At 38.7% G+C, this 18537-nt stretch overlaps 1 protein-coding gene across 1 annotated transcript in view; it reads right to left on the bottom strand.

The window, feature by feature from the left end:
* Nucleotides 1-18537, bottom strand: part of SGIP1 (SH3GL interacting endocytic adaptor 1) — a 211065-nt gene that overhangs the window by 108482 nt on the left and 84046 nt on the right. The window contains exon 2 of the mRNA XM_054720911.1: nt 1053-1116. Within this exon, the coding sequence (XP_054576886.1) occupies nt 1053-1116 (64 nt within the window). The remainder of the gene's footprint in view (nt 1-1052; nt 1117-18537) is intronic.

The raw sequence follows: 18537 nt of genomic DNA, 5'->3' as shown, positions 1-18537 counted from the left end.
ATCAGGCCTCTAGTGAATTATGAAATCTTGGAGGACAAGGACACAGGCAATGCTCAGCAGCCTGTGATAAAATGTATGCACGATAAAAGTATAAAGGAAGAAAAGCTAAAGGTGATAAATAAATGTAACCTTCTCCACTTTTACCTGTGCCCAAATAACTATTGATTTTCACATTTTCTAACTTTCTTTCATGGATTCCAGCCAAATGATGGGTTTAATGGGCTCATTATTCTGATTTAAGCGGACCACACAAGGTCTTCAGTTTTACATGGCCACAACCAGCTGCAGCGGAGTAATGGTGCAGTCCTTACACTGGTCTTGGCTGGAATCCTGAGTTCCCGGCCTTCTTACTTTCCATGCGTAAGTTATCTGCCTGGCTCTAAGAGACACCTGAGATTTTGTGTCTGAGCTAAATACTCTGGAGGACTATTTAAGATGGTCAAATAAATGGAATAGAATTATTACATCATTGGACATTTTCAAGATGGGTTTATTAGAATCTGTGGGGAATTGATTATCTTGGGTGTGATCATTTAAACATGTTAAAGTATCCACAGGGTTGTTTCTGGCACTGGCTTCTTATTTACAGCCAAATAGCCTACCCTGTGAGTTCTGTTGGTTGATTTACAGTTTTGCTTGTACAAAATCTTGGCATCAAGTAAAAGCTTTGGAATGTTATCGGAAAAAATTTCTGTTTCTGGCTAGGCCTAATCTACCTAAACAGGTGTTTTTGCTTCTTCATTTCACTCAGGGCAAACCTAGAGGTGGTAATAAATACTCTTAGTCCCCACAGAAGTAACGGTAACACTTCCTGCCTCCCAGATTTCGGGGAAGTGTGGTTATCAAGTTGTAAAATAATAACATGTGATGAAAAATGGAACACATGATCTAAAGTCTTTATCTTTGTAGCATAAACCTAAGAACCATTTATGCCTAACTGTTACAATTTAACCAGAAACAGAATAGTGCACAATATCCAAGAAAACTCTATGTCCTCTAAGCGACAATGACAACAGCATCTCTTTGAGGAGGCAAACTTTTAAAGGACTTACGTAGAATCAGTGTCCTTTTCTTTCTTCCGTATTCCAAAGGCCTTTCTTGTACGTTTTTTCAATCCTGTGGGAAAACAACAAAGGGTCAAAGCAATCTTTTTTATTTGAATGTTCCTGGCAACATTCATATAAACATATTTTAAAAGTTGCAACATATCTCTTAAATTTGAATGTTCAAAAAGCAGGGAAAGTTTCATCAATTGGGTGTATATATATAAGTGTGTATGTGCATATAATTCACTATTTTATATATATATATATTTTAAATATATTTTTATTGATTTTAGAGAGGGAGAGGGAGAGAGAGATAGAAACATCAATGATGAGATAGAATCATTGATCGGCTGCCTCCTGCACACCGCACACTGGGGATCAAGCCCACAATCCAGGCATGTGCCCTGACAGGGAATCGGACTGTGACCTCCTGGTTCATAGGTCGACGCTCAACCACTGAGCTATGCCAGCAGGACCACTATTATATTTTCCAACAGATGTCTCACAAAGATTCAGCATTGTAAGTTCTTAGTACCATAAGAAACATAAGAATGTAAAAGAATGAAAAGGAGATCAGGGCATGGTATTGCAAGCTTTTCTTAGACTATTGTTATTCATACTCAAATTGGCCCTGCCAAGAAACCAAGTTACAGATTTAGAAGAATAGCAATTTCCAGGTTAGACATATTCTTGAGACTTGGATAATTCCAAGACACAGAATATAAAAAAAAACATACCAGGAGAGCTACACTGGCCTGATACATCTTTGTATCCCATATTCCCATCTCACCTTTTTCTATTTCTTCAATTCTGTGGCTAGACTGGATTGTTAGCCATTCTTTGAATATACCATAACATCTGTAGTCCAGTATCTGTTTCTTTTCTTATGTGGTCCTTACCTCTGGTTAAAATGCCTTTCCTATTTTGTTGATATTTAGAATGTTAATTCATCCTTTACATCCTAGCCAAATGTCACCTCCTCAGCAAGGATGTCTCAGTCCTGGTGGTATAAGAAACTGACTATCCTGTGCTTCCCCCAAATGTTGCTCTTATATCAACCTGTTTCAGTTAACAGTTCCTGTGTCTGTTTCCCTGCTAGATGTCAGTCTTTCTATGACAAAGGCCAAGGTCCCTACATTTGTATGTCCCTTATACCAAGTGCAAGAACCAGAAAATATTTGTTGACTTAAAATATCTCCCAGGAAGCATCATGCAGGTAGGGTAGAGATAAGGAGACTCCTTTCTGCCATCCTGGACAAAGCCCAGTCTTCGTGTCTCCATCTTACCCTGTCAAGGCTTTGCTTGAGATTCACATTTCCTATATGTTCCACAGTTACATGTGTGACTTGTGTTCAAACATGCTAAATGCCTACATATTCAAAACCTTAGGTATTTTCCCGGTGGTTTGGAAAGTCTTCTTGACAAATTGGAGTGGAAAAGTCACTGACTTCAGAGTTTGTTTGGCACTACCAGGTGGAACAAAGGGAAAATCCTGACAGAATCAGTGATTTGATGACACCTTCTTCCAAAACATGTGAGTCAGCCCAAATTTCTCACATTATCTGAGTCACTCATTATTTGGCTTTTAGGGTACTACTCAAGTCTAATCTCCAAAGAGCATCTGTTCAGTATAATTTTGCATTTTCATAGTCATTTCATGTAAAACATTTAGGCCTTTAAAAGGTCAATGTTTGTTTTGAAAAATATGTGCCACATAAACGTATTCTTCCTTTCTCTTCACAGGAGAAATTTTAGGAAAACAAAGTTATTGACATTTAAAAAGCTAGTCACCTACATATTTAAGAACACTTTGGTTCCATTCATTTTTAACTTTGTTAAAAACTTTCTTCCTTCTCACCTCTGCCTTACCTCCTTACAGAGACAAAATATCAGTTACAATCATCATTTCCTCCTTTAATTTTCCTTGGGCTTCTGAGTCTCTTAATTGGTTCCTTCATGCTTCTAATTTAGCTTTGGGTTAAAAATGAACATATTCATTTTATATATATAAACCAATCACTACTGGTTTTTATAGGACCATAAAACAAATGCTATTATTATATTATGTTTTATTTTCTACAACTTCAACATGATTAAGAAATAGCATGCCCTACCAAATAGATCAGAAAATACATGCACATTCCAGTAATTCTTGTATTAAATTAGTAACAGAGCAGGCATTAGTAGTTTTCCACAGACTGTCCTGTTTTTGACCACCAATTTGGACAATAGCCAATATGAACTAGGTTATGAACGTCACGAGTTGTCCATTTTCCAGAGAAAAGTACACTGGATCAGGATTCAGAAGACACAGAGTCCATTCCCAGGATTATTTTTAATTGTGGAGTTGAATACAAGTTACATTCCTTTTAGATTTTGATCTCTCAAGCCTATAACAAATCAGCCAATAATACCAAACGATAAAAGAATTTGCACATGTTCACAAAATGCTATGCAAATTCGTAGCTTTAGTTTCATTGAAAGTCATGTTTCCCATATGTAGGCTACAGCTATACATGGAATGTATATAGGAATGCACTAAAGATGTGACATTCCATAAAATCAAAACAAATCCAACTGATAAACTAAAAAAAAATTTTGAAATATCATTAAAAACTTTTCCCCCCTTAAAAAGTGGAAAAGATTTAGGAAGTTTAGGAAAGTATGAAGAAAACTCTGAACAAAGTTATAAAATGTAAACGTCATTAAGCAAACAAAGTTATAAAATGTAAAAGTCATTCATATCTTAGCAGCTCTTTGAGGAGATTCAGGAAGAAACAATTGCACCAACTGTGTTAAAAGTTAGTAGGCTAGAGGGAAGGGGGATGGGCAAAGGCTGGGTGGAGATGGGCAAAGGCTAGGGGCTTGGGGGGGAGGGGATAGAGACAGCTGCAATAGTGTAAACAATAAAAAGAAGTGAATGGAGAGGTGTGGGTATGTTTTTTTAGAGTTTATTTTAAAATTTCAAAGAAATACTTTGAAAAAATGATGGTCAAAGACCTTACAAGGATAACAAGTGTGCTAATTAGACTGGACAGCTGAACGACCTTCCAGATGTCCTTCTGGACATCCTTCTGGACGACCTTCTGGACGAAGTCGGGGCTGCAAAGGCCGAGGCAGCAGCAGGGGCAGCTGCGAGGCCCAAGGTAGCCGGGGCTGAGAGGGACAAGCCCCTTGCACAAATTTCGTGCATCGGGCCACTAGCATATGATAATCTGATAAGCTTAACAAAACACTTCGTCTAATGATTCTTCATTGATGACCCTAGAAGTCCATGAACATTTAAAATTAATTTTCTACAGTGTAGCTTTTCCTGGGCTGGGACATGAATTTTTTGGGTCAACTATTCTTTACCAAAATGGGAGGGAAAAATAGTGTTTTTGAGAAATGAAGTGACTTTTCCCTTGCCAATATCAAAACAGAGAGCTCTAAAAGGAAAAAAAATGTTATTGTTCTAATGATCGGGGACTAGAAGGGGTCTCTCCCAAGCTGTGGAGCTGAGAGCATCTTCCAGTGTGCATCCAGAACTGCCTTCTTAGATCAGCCACACAGGAAGTCTGGCCTCTAGATTTCTCTCCACCTAATTTAGATTCTTTTAGCTTCCTTTGGGATTATGGGAGAAGCTAGTCTAGTCTGGGAACAACAACAACACAATAAAAAATAAACTAATTTTTAAGAGGATAGGAACGCTTATTTCAAAATAGGCAGTCCTGGATATGACATTATAAGATAATGAAATAAAGCAACAAATGTAGCAACTGACAACAGAGATGCGACACATGCACATTACAAAGAAATTTCATTATTATAACACTGCTAGCTGCCATTACTGAGGTCCTGACTATTGGCCAGGAACCAGTTGCTTTTCATATATTGTCCTATTTAATTCTCTCACAAACCCTGTGAAAAAACATAGGTGTTTTCATCTCAAGTGATGGCCCTAACGGTTTGACTAATTAGATTTTATTATCATCATCTCCAGGGAGGAAACTGAAGGCTCCTCTTCTACCACTGCTCCCCCAAATGTTGAAGTTCTTCCAGACTTAGTCCTAGCTTCCTCTGATCCCTCTCCCTGAGGCAAGTCCATCCACTCACATGGTTTCATTTGCCGTCTGTATGTAGATGAATTGTGAATCTGTAGGTGAGGCCCAGTACTATCTCATGAGTTTCTGAATATGCAGTACTTTTTCTCATAGTCAGGCTTTTATAAATCAACATTAGATTTCTTCAAATGCCTCAAGGCTCCATTTACTATACATATAATCAAATCTATGAAGGTATGCCCAATAATTTAGTTTAAAATTATTTTCTAAATATAATTCCCCTCGAAAGAAAATTGTTCTCTGGCAACTGATGGGTGAATAAACAAATGTTCAATACCCATACCATGGAATACCATTCAGTCATAAAAAAGCAATGAAGAATTGATACATGTGATGACATGAATGAACCTTGCACACATTATGCTAAGTGAAAAAAGCGAGATATAAAAAAGTCACATGTAGTATGATTTTATTTACATAAAATATCCAAAGTGGGATGTTTCATTAATACAGAAAGCAGATTAGAGGTTGCCAGGGGCAGATGGAGGGGACCCAGGGAATGATACAAAGTTCCAGAATGAGATTGTGGTGATGGTTGCACAACATTGAGAATAGACTAAATACCACTGAATTGCACAAATTAAAATGCCAAAATGGGAAATTTTATGTTATCTGTATTTTACCACAAACACACATACAGAGAGACAGAGAGAGAGAGAGAGAGAGAGGGCGGGGGGGAGAGAGAAACAGAATAGTTTAGGAGGAAAAGATGGAAGGGATTGGGGAAGAAAAAGAAGAAATAAAATCAGATGACACACCTGGAAGGGAGCAGAATCCAGGCCTTCTTTGTAATCTAAAGATCTGGGATCAAGTCCCAATTTGTCCTTTTGCTGGTTGTCATTTGCAGCACAATGTATAGAGAATCCAAGAGGTACTGTATTACTTTCTATATAAAATTTATGTTCTCACAGGGTATGAGGTTTGGAGGAACAGCCTCAGTTTCTCTCTCTGTAATTACTAAGAGTAAGAAGTCAGTGCTTGTTCACTGAATACCTTATATGTGCCAGGCCCTATGCTAAGCGTTTTACACACACTAACTCTTTCAACAAGCATGGAAGGTATTACGAACCCCCTATTTTGTGGATTAAGAAACAGACTCAAAGTGATTAAGTTCCTCTTCCAAGGTCACTAAACAAACAAGTGATAAGAGCAAGATTTGGAGGCAAGTTCAGCTACTTCTTACAGGTGTTCATGAGGGTTCTCATAGTCCCCCAGGGCAATGCCTGGTACACAGTGGGCACACCATTAGTGTTTATTTAACACATTTTTAAAAAGCCATGCAAAGTTTGTATAATAATTAAAACAAAAATGAATGACTTTTCCTGATGTTTGCAATCTACATTCCATTGATGTTCAGTTTTTTTATATTCAGTGTGTATACAGGATTATTAAAGAAGGAAAAGGACCCCAACTGCACAGGATGGACCTACCTGAATGCCCAAACACTAGGCCAGGGACCCAGGGAGAGGGATGAGCTATGACCCCACCATATTTTTAGGTGAAGAATGTGCACAATGGCACATTGAAAAGCTCAATTTAGCCCAAAACACATACTATAAATAAAAACAAATAGATGTCAATTTGTTAAGTACTACTTACAATGTTTTAGAAAGTATCTCAGGAACTTCCTTATCTTAGCCCTGCACAATCTTATAAGGTGGGAACTATTATTGTATTGATTATATACCTACCATGGGGCATGAGGGCCCGGTCACACAGGAAGTGGTGCCCGGTCACACAGGAAGTAACTGGCAAGCCACATTTCAAAGTCCCTCTGCCTAACTCCAGAATCCATGCCCTTCATGTCTTTGAAATATCTTTTTGTTAGTCATCACAGTTCATTTGCCCTCTTGTTAGAAAGCAACCAACAAACATACATGCAAAACAACAATAACAAACCTTGATTTTTTTTTTAATTGAAAAGGCTATTTTTAGCTCAGCCATTGTGGCTCAGTGGTTGAGTGTCCACCCATGAACCAGCAGGTCACAGTTCCATTCCCAGTCAGGGTGCATGCCCTGGTTGTGGGCTTGATCCCCAGTGGAAGGTGTGCAAGAGACAGCCGATCAATGATTCTCTCTCATCATTAATGTTTCTCTCTCTCTCTCCCTCTTCCTTCCTCTCTGAAATCAATAAAAATATATTTTTAAAAAAGAAAAAATTTTTAGGAAAATTGGGCTGCACGTTTCTTCAAAACAAAGACTGAATTTTGCATATTTAAATCATTTTATGCTGCTCAGCAAACATAAGGAAACCCAATAAATATTTGCTAAAAACATGATTTCTGTAATAAATATAAATTTTTAATTTGAGTCTTCATCAGTTTGGAGGGTTACTCAAAGGTGAATCACATGTAATAGAATTACTTATTTTCTGCAAGAACCCAAGCCAAACATTTGGCCTCAGTAATAAAAAACAGGCTAATTTAATTGTGCTGGGCATAATGCGCATAATGATAGCAGTTCTAGACTGACAATATCCATTCATTATGATGTTCAATGCATTTCTGTCAGGAAAGATTATGATGCTTTGCATATCAGCTCTTCTTCTAAGTTTTAAATATAGGTATGGTAATCCAACTCAGATTCTTTATTTTACAGAAAGAGGTAAGACCAGTTAAGATGGAGGCCAGTCCCTCCCATGATTTTTAAATGGTATTTATGATTTCCAGTGCCCAGATTACTGCCTAAGATATGGAAGGTGCTTAATAAAGGTGAGTCCCAGGAAATATGAAAAGTTGAGTTCAGTGTCTAGCTGAACAGGGTAGTCACTCAACAAATGTTTGTTGGTTTCTCTACATATTTGCAATTCTAACCATAATTGTTTAAAATTGGTGGGTGTGTGCTCCTTGGTCTGAATACTTTACTTCACTTTTATGTGACTCAGGAAATCTCGGGGATCATTGTACTTAGCAAGAACAAGGCCTCTTTACAAGATAGTACTCCAACATTCTGAGCTAAGCCTATTGGTAGAAATGTGCATCTTAGTAATGCATTACATTAGAAGTTCAACATTTGATACATAGAAGTTCATGTTAGTGCACTAAAATGGAGATGGTTAGAAGGCAATTATGACCTTTAAGGCCTAAAAATAGTAGTGACTTTAAAAAAATATTTAGCCTCTAGTGACATGGAAGAAAATATTAAAGAAGATGATTCTGGGACAGGTTCAAATCTCATCTTCACCACCTCCTGGGGCAAGTTACTTAACCTCTCAAAATCTCAGTTTTCTCAGTTATGTATCATGAAAGGTTTTGAAACGTTAAACCACACCTAAATAATACCTAGAATATATTACACATCACTTTATACCAATTTCTTTTGCTTTCTTGCAGGTTTGATTTATAAAGCAACTAGAAATCAACTATTTTAACTAATTGCGTAAGAGTAACTAAATGCCTGGTTTCAGCACTGATAGCATCTCTATAGCTTTATTCCTTTAGAAATACAACATCAAAATTAAAAAATAATCACATTTTCAAAATCCCAAGCTTTATTGGTTACAGCTATAGCAATAACAAAACCAAACTTGGTCTCGATAAATGTAATTTACTAACTTCTATTCTAAAAGGTAAGTGGGGATTAAAAGACTCAGTAAGTAATACAACTATCTTCTGGAACAGGAGAAGATGTACAAGTTTATTACAAATTTTAATAAGCTGGTTTTTCCAGCATGATCTGAAAGTAAACCAATATTACTTCTACTTAGGTTAGTGGTATATAGAATTTGGAGCTTCCAGGTCCCACTCTGATGGGAAGACACATCACCTTACTTGGAGAACACTTCAAACACTAGTGAAATTAATTTGATCTGATCCATGAGGACATTGCTATGTAAAGTGGTTTCTCTCTTATTCTTTCTGTCTCTGTCATTTCTCTTCCCACATTGATTGATTCTCTTCTCTCCTTCCATCTCCAGAGCCTCCTCAGCCTGACAGTGACATGTAGACAGAAACAAAGCTAATGGTCCTGCTCAGATGGACTCTGGTTTCCAGACATAAACAGAAATATTCAATTGAATCTTAACTCACCAAATCTCATTTTCAAAACATTCAATTTCAACAAGAAAATAAATCTAAAAGAAAGCAAACGGGATTATAACACAAGTACTTTTCACATGCCCTTGCCTTTTTATGTATTATCCAGAGAGAAAGGAGCAAGTCCATTGGTAAAATCTCTAAATTGTCACTATGTGTACCCTTTAGTGCTGTCAGTTAAATTCTTCAAAGATGAATTAAACAAAAAAGCTGGGACATGTCCTATATAGAATTGTTTTGGTTTAATTCTAATGGACTACATGGAACTAGAGAAGTGGACAGAAGAAAGGAGATTTGTTCGGCACTGCTGACCCAACACACCACAGGCTATTAGCCAACTTCATTTAGTAAGAATCCATGAAATCTTTTTCTAAAATGAAATAGAAATAGTTAAAGTTAAAAATATATAGACATGGAGTTATATTTTTTAAAAAAATCAGCTTTCAGATAAACATACACAAAATAAAGATCTAAAAGGAAACTAAATACAGAATTTAGCTCTGAGTTCTTTTGAGAGGCCTTAAAGGTCTCTGGGATGCATGTGGGTTGATCCTGTTTGCAAAATTTATAGTAATAATAATGACCATGCATCTATTTATTCACTTGCCCTCTATCCATCTATTGTTCTATCTGTCCACTCATCCATCCACCTACCCATCTATCCTTTGGGTATAAGTTTCAATAGGCAACAAAGTTCATTGTCATGAAATTATTCTGGGTAGATCATATAAATCAATCAAGTTGCAACAAAAATCTGCTCTTCTTTAGTCTATTCTCATTGGAGGTAGAAAATATCAAGTCAACCCTCTTGGAAAAAATCATTGGTAGGCTTGCAGATTTATTAAGCCATCCCCTCAAGCATCTTCTTAGGCTAAATGGTCATATTATTATTCCCTTAATTTACAGATCTTATATTTTAAACATTTAAATTTGTGTTTGTTCCTCTACTAATGATTCTCTAATTCTAAGTCCTTATGTTTTTCTAGCAAGCTCAAATGGCAACATTTTCCCATCAGTGGTCAGTATTCTCTTCATCAGCCTCCCAGTATTGGGTAGGGATATAATTCCAGCCTTTCATTCAGTGTGTAGAGTCACGAAAACTCCTGAGTATTTGGGATCACTGTTAGAAGATCTCCTCATCTTCTCATTCAGTGGTTGAAAAAATAGGAACCTGTTGAATAGCTATCATGTACCAGGGAGTCTACTGGGCTAGAGATATAGTATCTAATATTACCCTTGAATTATGTGAGATGAGTTATGAAAATCCTAAAATACTTCCCTTCAATTAAGTAGCTGTCACCCACTTTAGCTCTTTCTTATCTACTTATTAATGGGCCATATATGCATAACTGTGTGATATTTGAGATGATGAGTGACATGAGAACATCAGGGGCCAGTTCTTGAAGGTCAATTAAAGGACTTTAGATTTTAAGTGCACCGAGAAGTCACTGAAAATAATGGGACAGAAAAGTAACATTATCTAAATACTTTCCCCCCCATCAGCAGGTTTATTACCTAGTATCAGAAAGCTCTAATAGTAATTAATTTGTGTAATGGTTACTATGATGTGCTTAATAAGTAACTTGCCTTTTCTAGATCATCAAAAGATAAATTAATATTGGATACTAGAGGCCCAGTGCACAAATTTGTGCATGGCTGGGGTCCCTCGGCCTGGCCGGCGATTGAGGCTTATCGGGGGGCTGGCTGGGGCTGATGGGGGGAGGGGGCAGCCAGTCATGTGGAGGGGCCGTGAGAGGTTGGCTGTGGGAGTGCACTCACCACCAGGGGGAAGCTCCTGCAGTGAGCATCTGCCCCCTGGTGGTCAGTGTGCGTCATAGCAACTGTTCGACCGGTCGTTCCCATCTTTCGGTCATAATAGTCGCTTAGGTTTTTATATATATAGATTGTTTTAATGTTATAAGTATTAAGTTGTAGTAATTATTTGAAAACTACCATTAAGTTAGGTTCTATATAGAAAGTCTAACTAAAATATTTAATTTACTAAAACAGCTGAATACCAAAATCTTTCTTACCACTTAAAGAGTTTACCATTTGCGATAGTATGTAAATACATCAATTTTGACAATCTTCATTGAGATTCAAATTAAGAGCCTTTTGTTTAAACTCCCATAACTCCTGAACTCAAACTCCTCATAGAGTTCTGTTACATTTGCCGTCAGCCCCAAATCTATATTCTAACCAACTGCATGATGTTGAAAAACAATCATACTCTCTCAAGATTTCAGCTTTCTCAACTGTAAAATACCTGCTTCACATGATGATTACACGTTTTAAATGAGAAAATAAATTTGGATATGTAAAAGAAATACTATCCAAGCAAAAAGTAATATTACTTATTTGTATGATTATTATTGTCATTTTAATTGAGGGTTGACAAACAGTAAGTTGTAACAGTATGTATAATAGAAAAACAAAGTATCCAACCCAGTACAAATAGTAAGGTTCATCTCTTCCTTGATTAATATGAAAAAGGGAGAAAAACCTATTTTCCCTTGCAAACTATCTAAGAGTATATTTTCCAATATCTTCTGTTGGATAATATTACTTCTAAAATTCGATGAAATCTTGTTTAATTTTCAATAATCTATAAAGATAATGACAAGAGTTCAGCTGAGGAATGGATAATCTGAAACTGAACTTGCTCCTAAGCCAGTTCCTTTGCCAAAGGTTCCACCTCCAAGTAAAATGGTGCCATCATCCCCCAAAATGCTCCATCTAAGAACCTAAAAAGCACCTTTGACTCCTCCTTTTCCTCCCTCTGTACAGCCAGTCCTACACGAGTGTTGTTAGAAGTCTTTCTGGCCACTCGCATCTCACAAAGGCTGTCAACTTCAAGATATGGCCTTCAAGATTGCCATAGAGGGGCAAAAAAGGCACAAGGAAGTGACCTTGAATACTTTACCACCTCAGCTAGGAAGAGACAAGGTTTTGCTTATATACTATTAACCAGAAGGAATTTAACTTATATAGCATATAGCCTCACTTAGATCTAAGAGATGCTGGAAAATGAAGTCCCTGGCTGTGAAGTCACTTCCCAGCAATAGTTCTGCACCATGGAAAGAGAACTTGGCTCTTGGGAAGTCAACTAGCTATAGCTTCCAATTCCTACATGGAGAAGCCATATCTCTCATTATCATTTCTCTGTAGCCAGGAGCTCTAACTGGTCTGCCACTTGCTGCTTGTGTTACTATGGATAAATTTCTATCTCTCTCAGCCTCAGTATTCTCTTCCATCAAATGGATTGCTATGAAAACTAAAGAAATCATGTGTGAAATGTGCTTAGCAAAATTGTGACAATCAGTATTTTCTATAAATTAAATTGGAATATAGTGTTCACCCCAGGATAAATTCTTAAAATTGTCGAATTAGAAAAAAATCTATACTGGCCCTGGCTGGGTGGCTCAGTTGGTTGGATCACTGTCCCATACACCAAAAGGTTGTGGGTTCGATTCCCAGTCAGGGCACATATCTAGGTTGCGGGTTCGATCCCTGGTTGGGGTGCATATGGGAGGCAGCAGATCAATGTTTCTCTCTCACATCAATGTTCTCTTTCCCTCTCTCCCTTCTCTCTCTAAAAATCAATAAAAGCATATCTTTGGTGAGAATTTAAAAAAGAATCTATACTATCGTTTACTGAATTACCTTTTTCTTCGAAAGTTTGAAGATGACTTTGGAGATTTTTGGTTTCTTCTTCCTCCTAAAATCACAGTTTAAGCAAAAAAATTCTTGTCCTTAAAAGAAGGTTTTATAGAAGCATGGAACAGACAGATGAATCTCAGAGGGAAGGAGGGGGTGGGTGGGGAGAGATTAACCTGGGAGCTTATATGCATATATGCATAGCCCCTGGACACAGGCAATAGCGTGGTGAAGGCGTGGGAAGGGCGGGTGTGGGGTGGAAAGGGTCAATGGGAAAAAAGGAAAAAGAGGGACATCTGTAATACTTCCAACAATAAAGATAAATTTTTAAAAATAAATGATTCATAGTAAATTAGTATAATAAAAAGGGGGGTTAATCAGCCTCCATTAAAGAACTAAAAAGGAGAAATGACATGGCACAACTGATAGGGAGCTAAATCGCAGAATATAGTGTAGAGATCAGCATCTGGCTTGGTAATAGATGAGCAAAACTGAAGTGCAGGGAGATTAAAGTAATAGGCTCACAGCCACACAGAAAATTATAGAGGAGGCTAGACTCAAACTTTCATTCCTTTACTTCAATCCAGTATATTGTACCACATTGCTTCATTAAATATGAGTGGTCTCTCATAAACTACATACCTGTGTCTAGAATACCAAGTACCTTTATGCTTGAGTATGGTTTTTGGTTCTACTTCTTTGCTGAATATATCTCATGACTTTCTAAATGTCTAGAACAGTGTCATGAACCCCTATTTAGCTGAATAGCATTACCTCAACAATCTGAATCACATTTCCAACAATCCTAATATGTTTTAAAGCTGAAATTTGGCTCAGCATTTTGATTAAATTTTCTAAGTACTCTAAAAATATTTTCAATTTATGAAACTGTAACCTCAAAGGCAGAATAAAAGTAAAAGGTGACTTTAATAATGATAAAAAACAAAACAAAGCAGAGAAAAAGTAATTTGAAATGGGGTCTGTGAATCACTAAGATCTAAATGTTGAGTCTGAATTAAGCTAATTATGTGGTACTTTCCACAAATGTATTTTGTTCTTCCTGGGAAGTCACATTTACATGAAAAATTGGGTGCTTAATTCAATAGTTTGCTAGCATCCTAGCCCGGCTGCCCCAGATATTTCTTCTCTGAAACTCCTTTGAAAACTAGCGCTAGTTCCTCCTTTTTTAGAGCCACCTGAATACAGACACATACCTTGATCACCTCTGTCATTTGGTTTAAGTAGAGCCCCTCTTAGTGATTTCAACAGAATTCAATCTGCTTTGGTGTTGCCAGAAGACAGAACTCCTTAGTTAGCATGACATAGGACCTGATCTATCATATTTCTCTAATTTCATCTGTCACTGTTACTCTTTGAACATTACGCTTTGCAATTAAACAAAAATTCTCCTCATTCCCTAAACAAGCATGCATGTTTGTGGTCTACGTATTAGCTTCTTGACAGAGCTTATCAAATTTTGCCTCCTATTACAATTTACAGTGTCTTGTTTCTTGTAGCTTTTAAGCTGCTTGAGGACAGGACCCACTTATTCATCTTGTATCCCATCAATGAGTCTAACTCAGTGCCCAAAATTAAACATAGGTGGTAATCACAGATAATCAGTTAACATTCACTGAATTGAGAAAAAGGTTCTAAGTCAAGCAAAGGTGCAAGTGTCAAAAATGACCTTCTCCATCCTTGTTCAGTACAAATGACCAAACAGGAAGCTTTCAAGTTAAGACTTCTTCCATCACTGAGAAAAGAACCTCCATTAAATACTTGCTAATCTTCACTTCTACAAGAGCATGAATCTTATGTATAGCCAATATCTTAAAAAGATAGCAAAGTAAATGAAGAAGTGGAAGAAAAGGTGAAAGAAGGTGTCACACTTGCATAAACAGGTGTGTACACAGTAAGGTGTATTAACATTGTGTATGCAACACAGAAGAGATCTCACACTCCCTCAGTGTCTGTTCCCTCTTGTCTTAAGGACAGAGATAAAAACTTATTAACCTTCTTTCCGGACCAGAAGGGCAGGAACCAATTAGAACAGGTCAAAGAGGCAAAGTTAAACATAGGTGGTAATCACAGCTGCCAGAGAGGAAATGACACATCACTCTCTTCAGAAAATAAGGGCTTTTATCTTCCAGCTACCAGCCCAATGCTTAAAAACAGCGCCTGATAGCTTTATTGAATTACAGCATAAGGCATTAATTGGTATTCTAAACAATAATAAATATAAAAAGCCCTTTTGAATTTGTTTTATGTAGTTACAAAAATGTCACGTTCCCTATAAAAATATTTTAAATTACGTTTGATGTTCTTTGCTTAAGAACTGTAAGAATATTGATATATCCGAATATATACTACATATATTAAATGTATGTAGTGTATATTGATATATAACTATAATACATAAACATTATATATTAAAACCTCACTTTTTATATTTTTTAAATCTAATATTTATTACAGTTTATGTATATTTATATGTTAAAACTATAACTTTTTCTCAGAAAATTAAATTCTGTGGAATAAGACAAGCCAGCTTTAAGCTGGCATTTATTCAATGCCTGCCATGAACTTTCCCTGCATTATCTCATTAATACTCACAGCACCACACTGTGAGGTGGGTACAATCATCTCCACTTTATAGATGAGGAAGGCCTCTCAGCGAAGGTCCATAATTTGACAGCACAGAACGGAGAGTGAGTGATGGGCCGGGGTCATATTCACACTTGCTGGAGCCCAAAGCCTATGCTCTTGACCCATTGTGTGTTTGGTGGGTGGCTGGGGGGTGAAATATGGGTGGTGCACACAGCACCCTGACCATGCACTTGCTGACTCCCTCATGAGAACTCCAATCGACTCTGCTCAGGGTTCCTTAGTCTCCTCTCCCAGCACTCCTGGGATTATCTCTTGTACATGGCCTACTCGATTATCTTGCTAGCATTATTATAGAAAAAAGGAAGTTTAAACCCAGGAAAATAGAAAGCAAAAGCAAGAACTAAGTCAGTGTCTGGTATGTATGAACGGAGTATTTTCTTTGCCACTAAGTCCTAATCTGTTGAGTACATTTCACCTCTGAAGGAATTGAAGAGATTGATCAGGCATCTTTGTGATAGGGTGCCCCCTAGTAGAGGGGGTGCATTCCTCTAGGCCTTTCAGGACTCCCCTATGATACAACAGATTCAGCCACACAATCAGAAGGCAAGGGGAAAAGATACCATTTCTATCTCTGAATACCAGTTTTAATTTTAGCAATAGTGATGGTATTCACCTTCTTCATTTTAGATACTCTCAGCCTTTAGTTGCCAGCAAAACCCACCCCACCATTATGGTACACCCTGAACCATTCAGCTATACCCAATGGTAGGCCTTGCTTGAAACAGTCAGCTTGTTGTTCCACATCTGCGTAAGAGTACCCTCCAGCACTGAGCAGGTTCTTTATAAGTAGTACATATCGAGGACGCTAGGCTACCTGGCCCCTGTGTGTGATCCCTCATTGGTCCCTCATTCTAAAGAAACTTGTCATTTGAGATAGGCAGACAGTATTTTATTTATGAAATCTAAGAGACTGATGGAGAAAATTCATGGTTAGAAAAGTATTATAAATTTAAGCATGTTTCACAAACAAAATAAAACTTGGAATATCTGTTTGAATTCTAATGTAGTAAAAAACCCATTACAAGATAGTACAGTTCACAGAAACAATACATGGCTCCAATCCTGTTTTCATCAGGGTGTATGTTTTAGAAGTCCAGGAAAAACACACTCATGAAAATGGTCTCTCTGGCTGTAACAAATAAGGTCTTTTACTATGTAGCACTGGCTTTTCCTTTTGGTCACAGACTCGATTGCAAATCTACTAAAAGCTATGGATCCTCTCCCCATAAAATATTGACACTCACATGTATACTAATAAAAGCCGAGGTGGCCCTCGCACCCTCTCGCGATGCCCTCACATCATCACAAGATGGCCACCACAAGATGCGCCCCCCACGTCGTCACAAGATGGCCACCCCCATGTCATCACAAGATGGCTACCACAAGATGGCCGGCAGGGGAGGGCAGTTGTGGGCAATCAGGCCTGCAAGGGGAGGGCAGTTGGGGGCGATCGGGCTGGCAGGGGAGGGCAGTTGGGGGCAAGATTAGGTCGGCAGGGGAGGGCAGTTGGGGGCGACCAGGCTGGCAGGGGAGGGCAGTTGGGGGCCATCAGGCTGGTAGGGGAGGGCAGTTGGGGGCAATTGGGCTGGCAGGAGAGTAGTTAGGTGTCAATCAGGCCAGCAGGGAGCAGTTAGGGGGCGATCAGGCTAGCAGGCCGAAGTGGTTAGGGGCAATCAGGCAGGCAGGCAGGTGAGTGGTTAGGAGCCAGCAGTTCCAGATTGTGAGAGGGATGTCCCAGATTGAAGAGGGTGCAGGTTGGGCTGAGGGACACCCCTCCGCCCCCAGTGCACAAATTTCGTGCATCAGGCCTCTAGTCCTATCTAATAAAATTAACCATCACTCCATCACAAAGATGGTGGTGCCCATAGCCACAAGATGGAGGCACCCAGTCCTCTCAGCCCCATTGGAGTCCCCCAGTCCCGGGGGGGGGGGGGGAGGGGGGCGGCCACTGAGAGCAGGCAGTATGAGGTCTGGCAGAATGCTTGCTTCGTCACCACGGTGCCCCGGCGACGAGGCAAGCGTTCTGCGCCCTGCCACAGATGGGCCACTGGGCCATGGAGAGCCTCTGAGCAGTGGGTGCAGAGCAGCCAGGCCCCGCAGAGAGCTATTGGCGCATGGATTCGTGCACAGGGCTACTAGCGTATCTATAAGCCTGTGTGTACTATTCCTGGGAGTTTATAGACTGTCTAAATCTATCACAGAGCCCAAGGTAAGCCCCTTTCTCTGTAGGAACTCAATTTTGTTTTGGCATTAATAGGTAACAATGCTATATAACAAATGATCTTGACAGAGACAACCCAGCTATGCCAAGCATTATGGCGAATCTTCATCAGAAATTAGAGCTCCTTAACACCTCAGAAGGAATCAGGCTTTGAATTCACAATATCTGTTCCTGGACCCATGATGATGGATGCTCCACATTACAGTCAATCAGCTGAGTCCTCTGTCATGTCTTGCTCATGGAGCCTCCCTACTTTTCTTCTGGCTGGTCTAGTCATCCATCTGTTTCAATTACAAACAGCTCCAGTGTTTTGCTGGAAATGTAGCTTTTAAAACTGAGTAGAAGGAAGGGGGAAAAAAACCCTAGTTATTTCAAAAGCAATAATAGAAACTAAAGAGCTTGGTCATAGCAATGATAATGCAAGGCAAAATAAACGTAATTCCCACGTGTGCTCATTATATTCTTAGGCCCTCTCACATATCTGATCTCACTTAATCCATAATCAATCCTGCTGGGTAGCTATCATTCACCCACATTTTACATTTGGGTAGCTAGAGGCTCTAAATATTATGGAACTCATGGTTAATAAGTTGCACTAATATTTAAATACTAGAGGTCTGGTGCATGAAATTCGTGCATGGGGGCAGGAGGAGGGTCCCCTCAGCCCAGCCTACACCCTCTCCAATCTGGGACCCCTCAGGGGATGTCCAACTGCTGATTTATCCCTGGGATCGGGCCTAAACTGGAAGCTGGACATCCCTCTCACAATCCGGGACCGCTGGCTCCTAACTGCTCACCTGCCTGCCTTC

This window comes from Eptesicus fuscus, chromosome 9, assembly GCF_027574615.1.
Source record: "Eptesicus fuscus isolate TK198812 chromosome 9, DD_ASM_mEF_20220401, whole genome shotgun sequence".
Classification (NCBI taxonomy): domain Eukaryota; kingdom Metazoa; phylum Chordata; class Mammalia; order Chiroptera; family Vespertilionidae; genus Eptesicus; species Eptesicus fuscus.
Note: the sequence above shows the minus strand (reverse complement) of the source record. Positions and strands in the feature narration are given on the sequence as shown.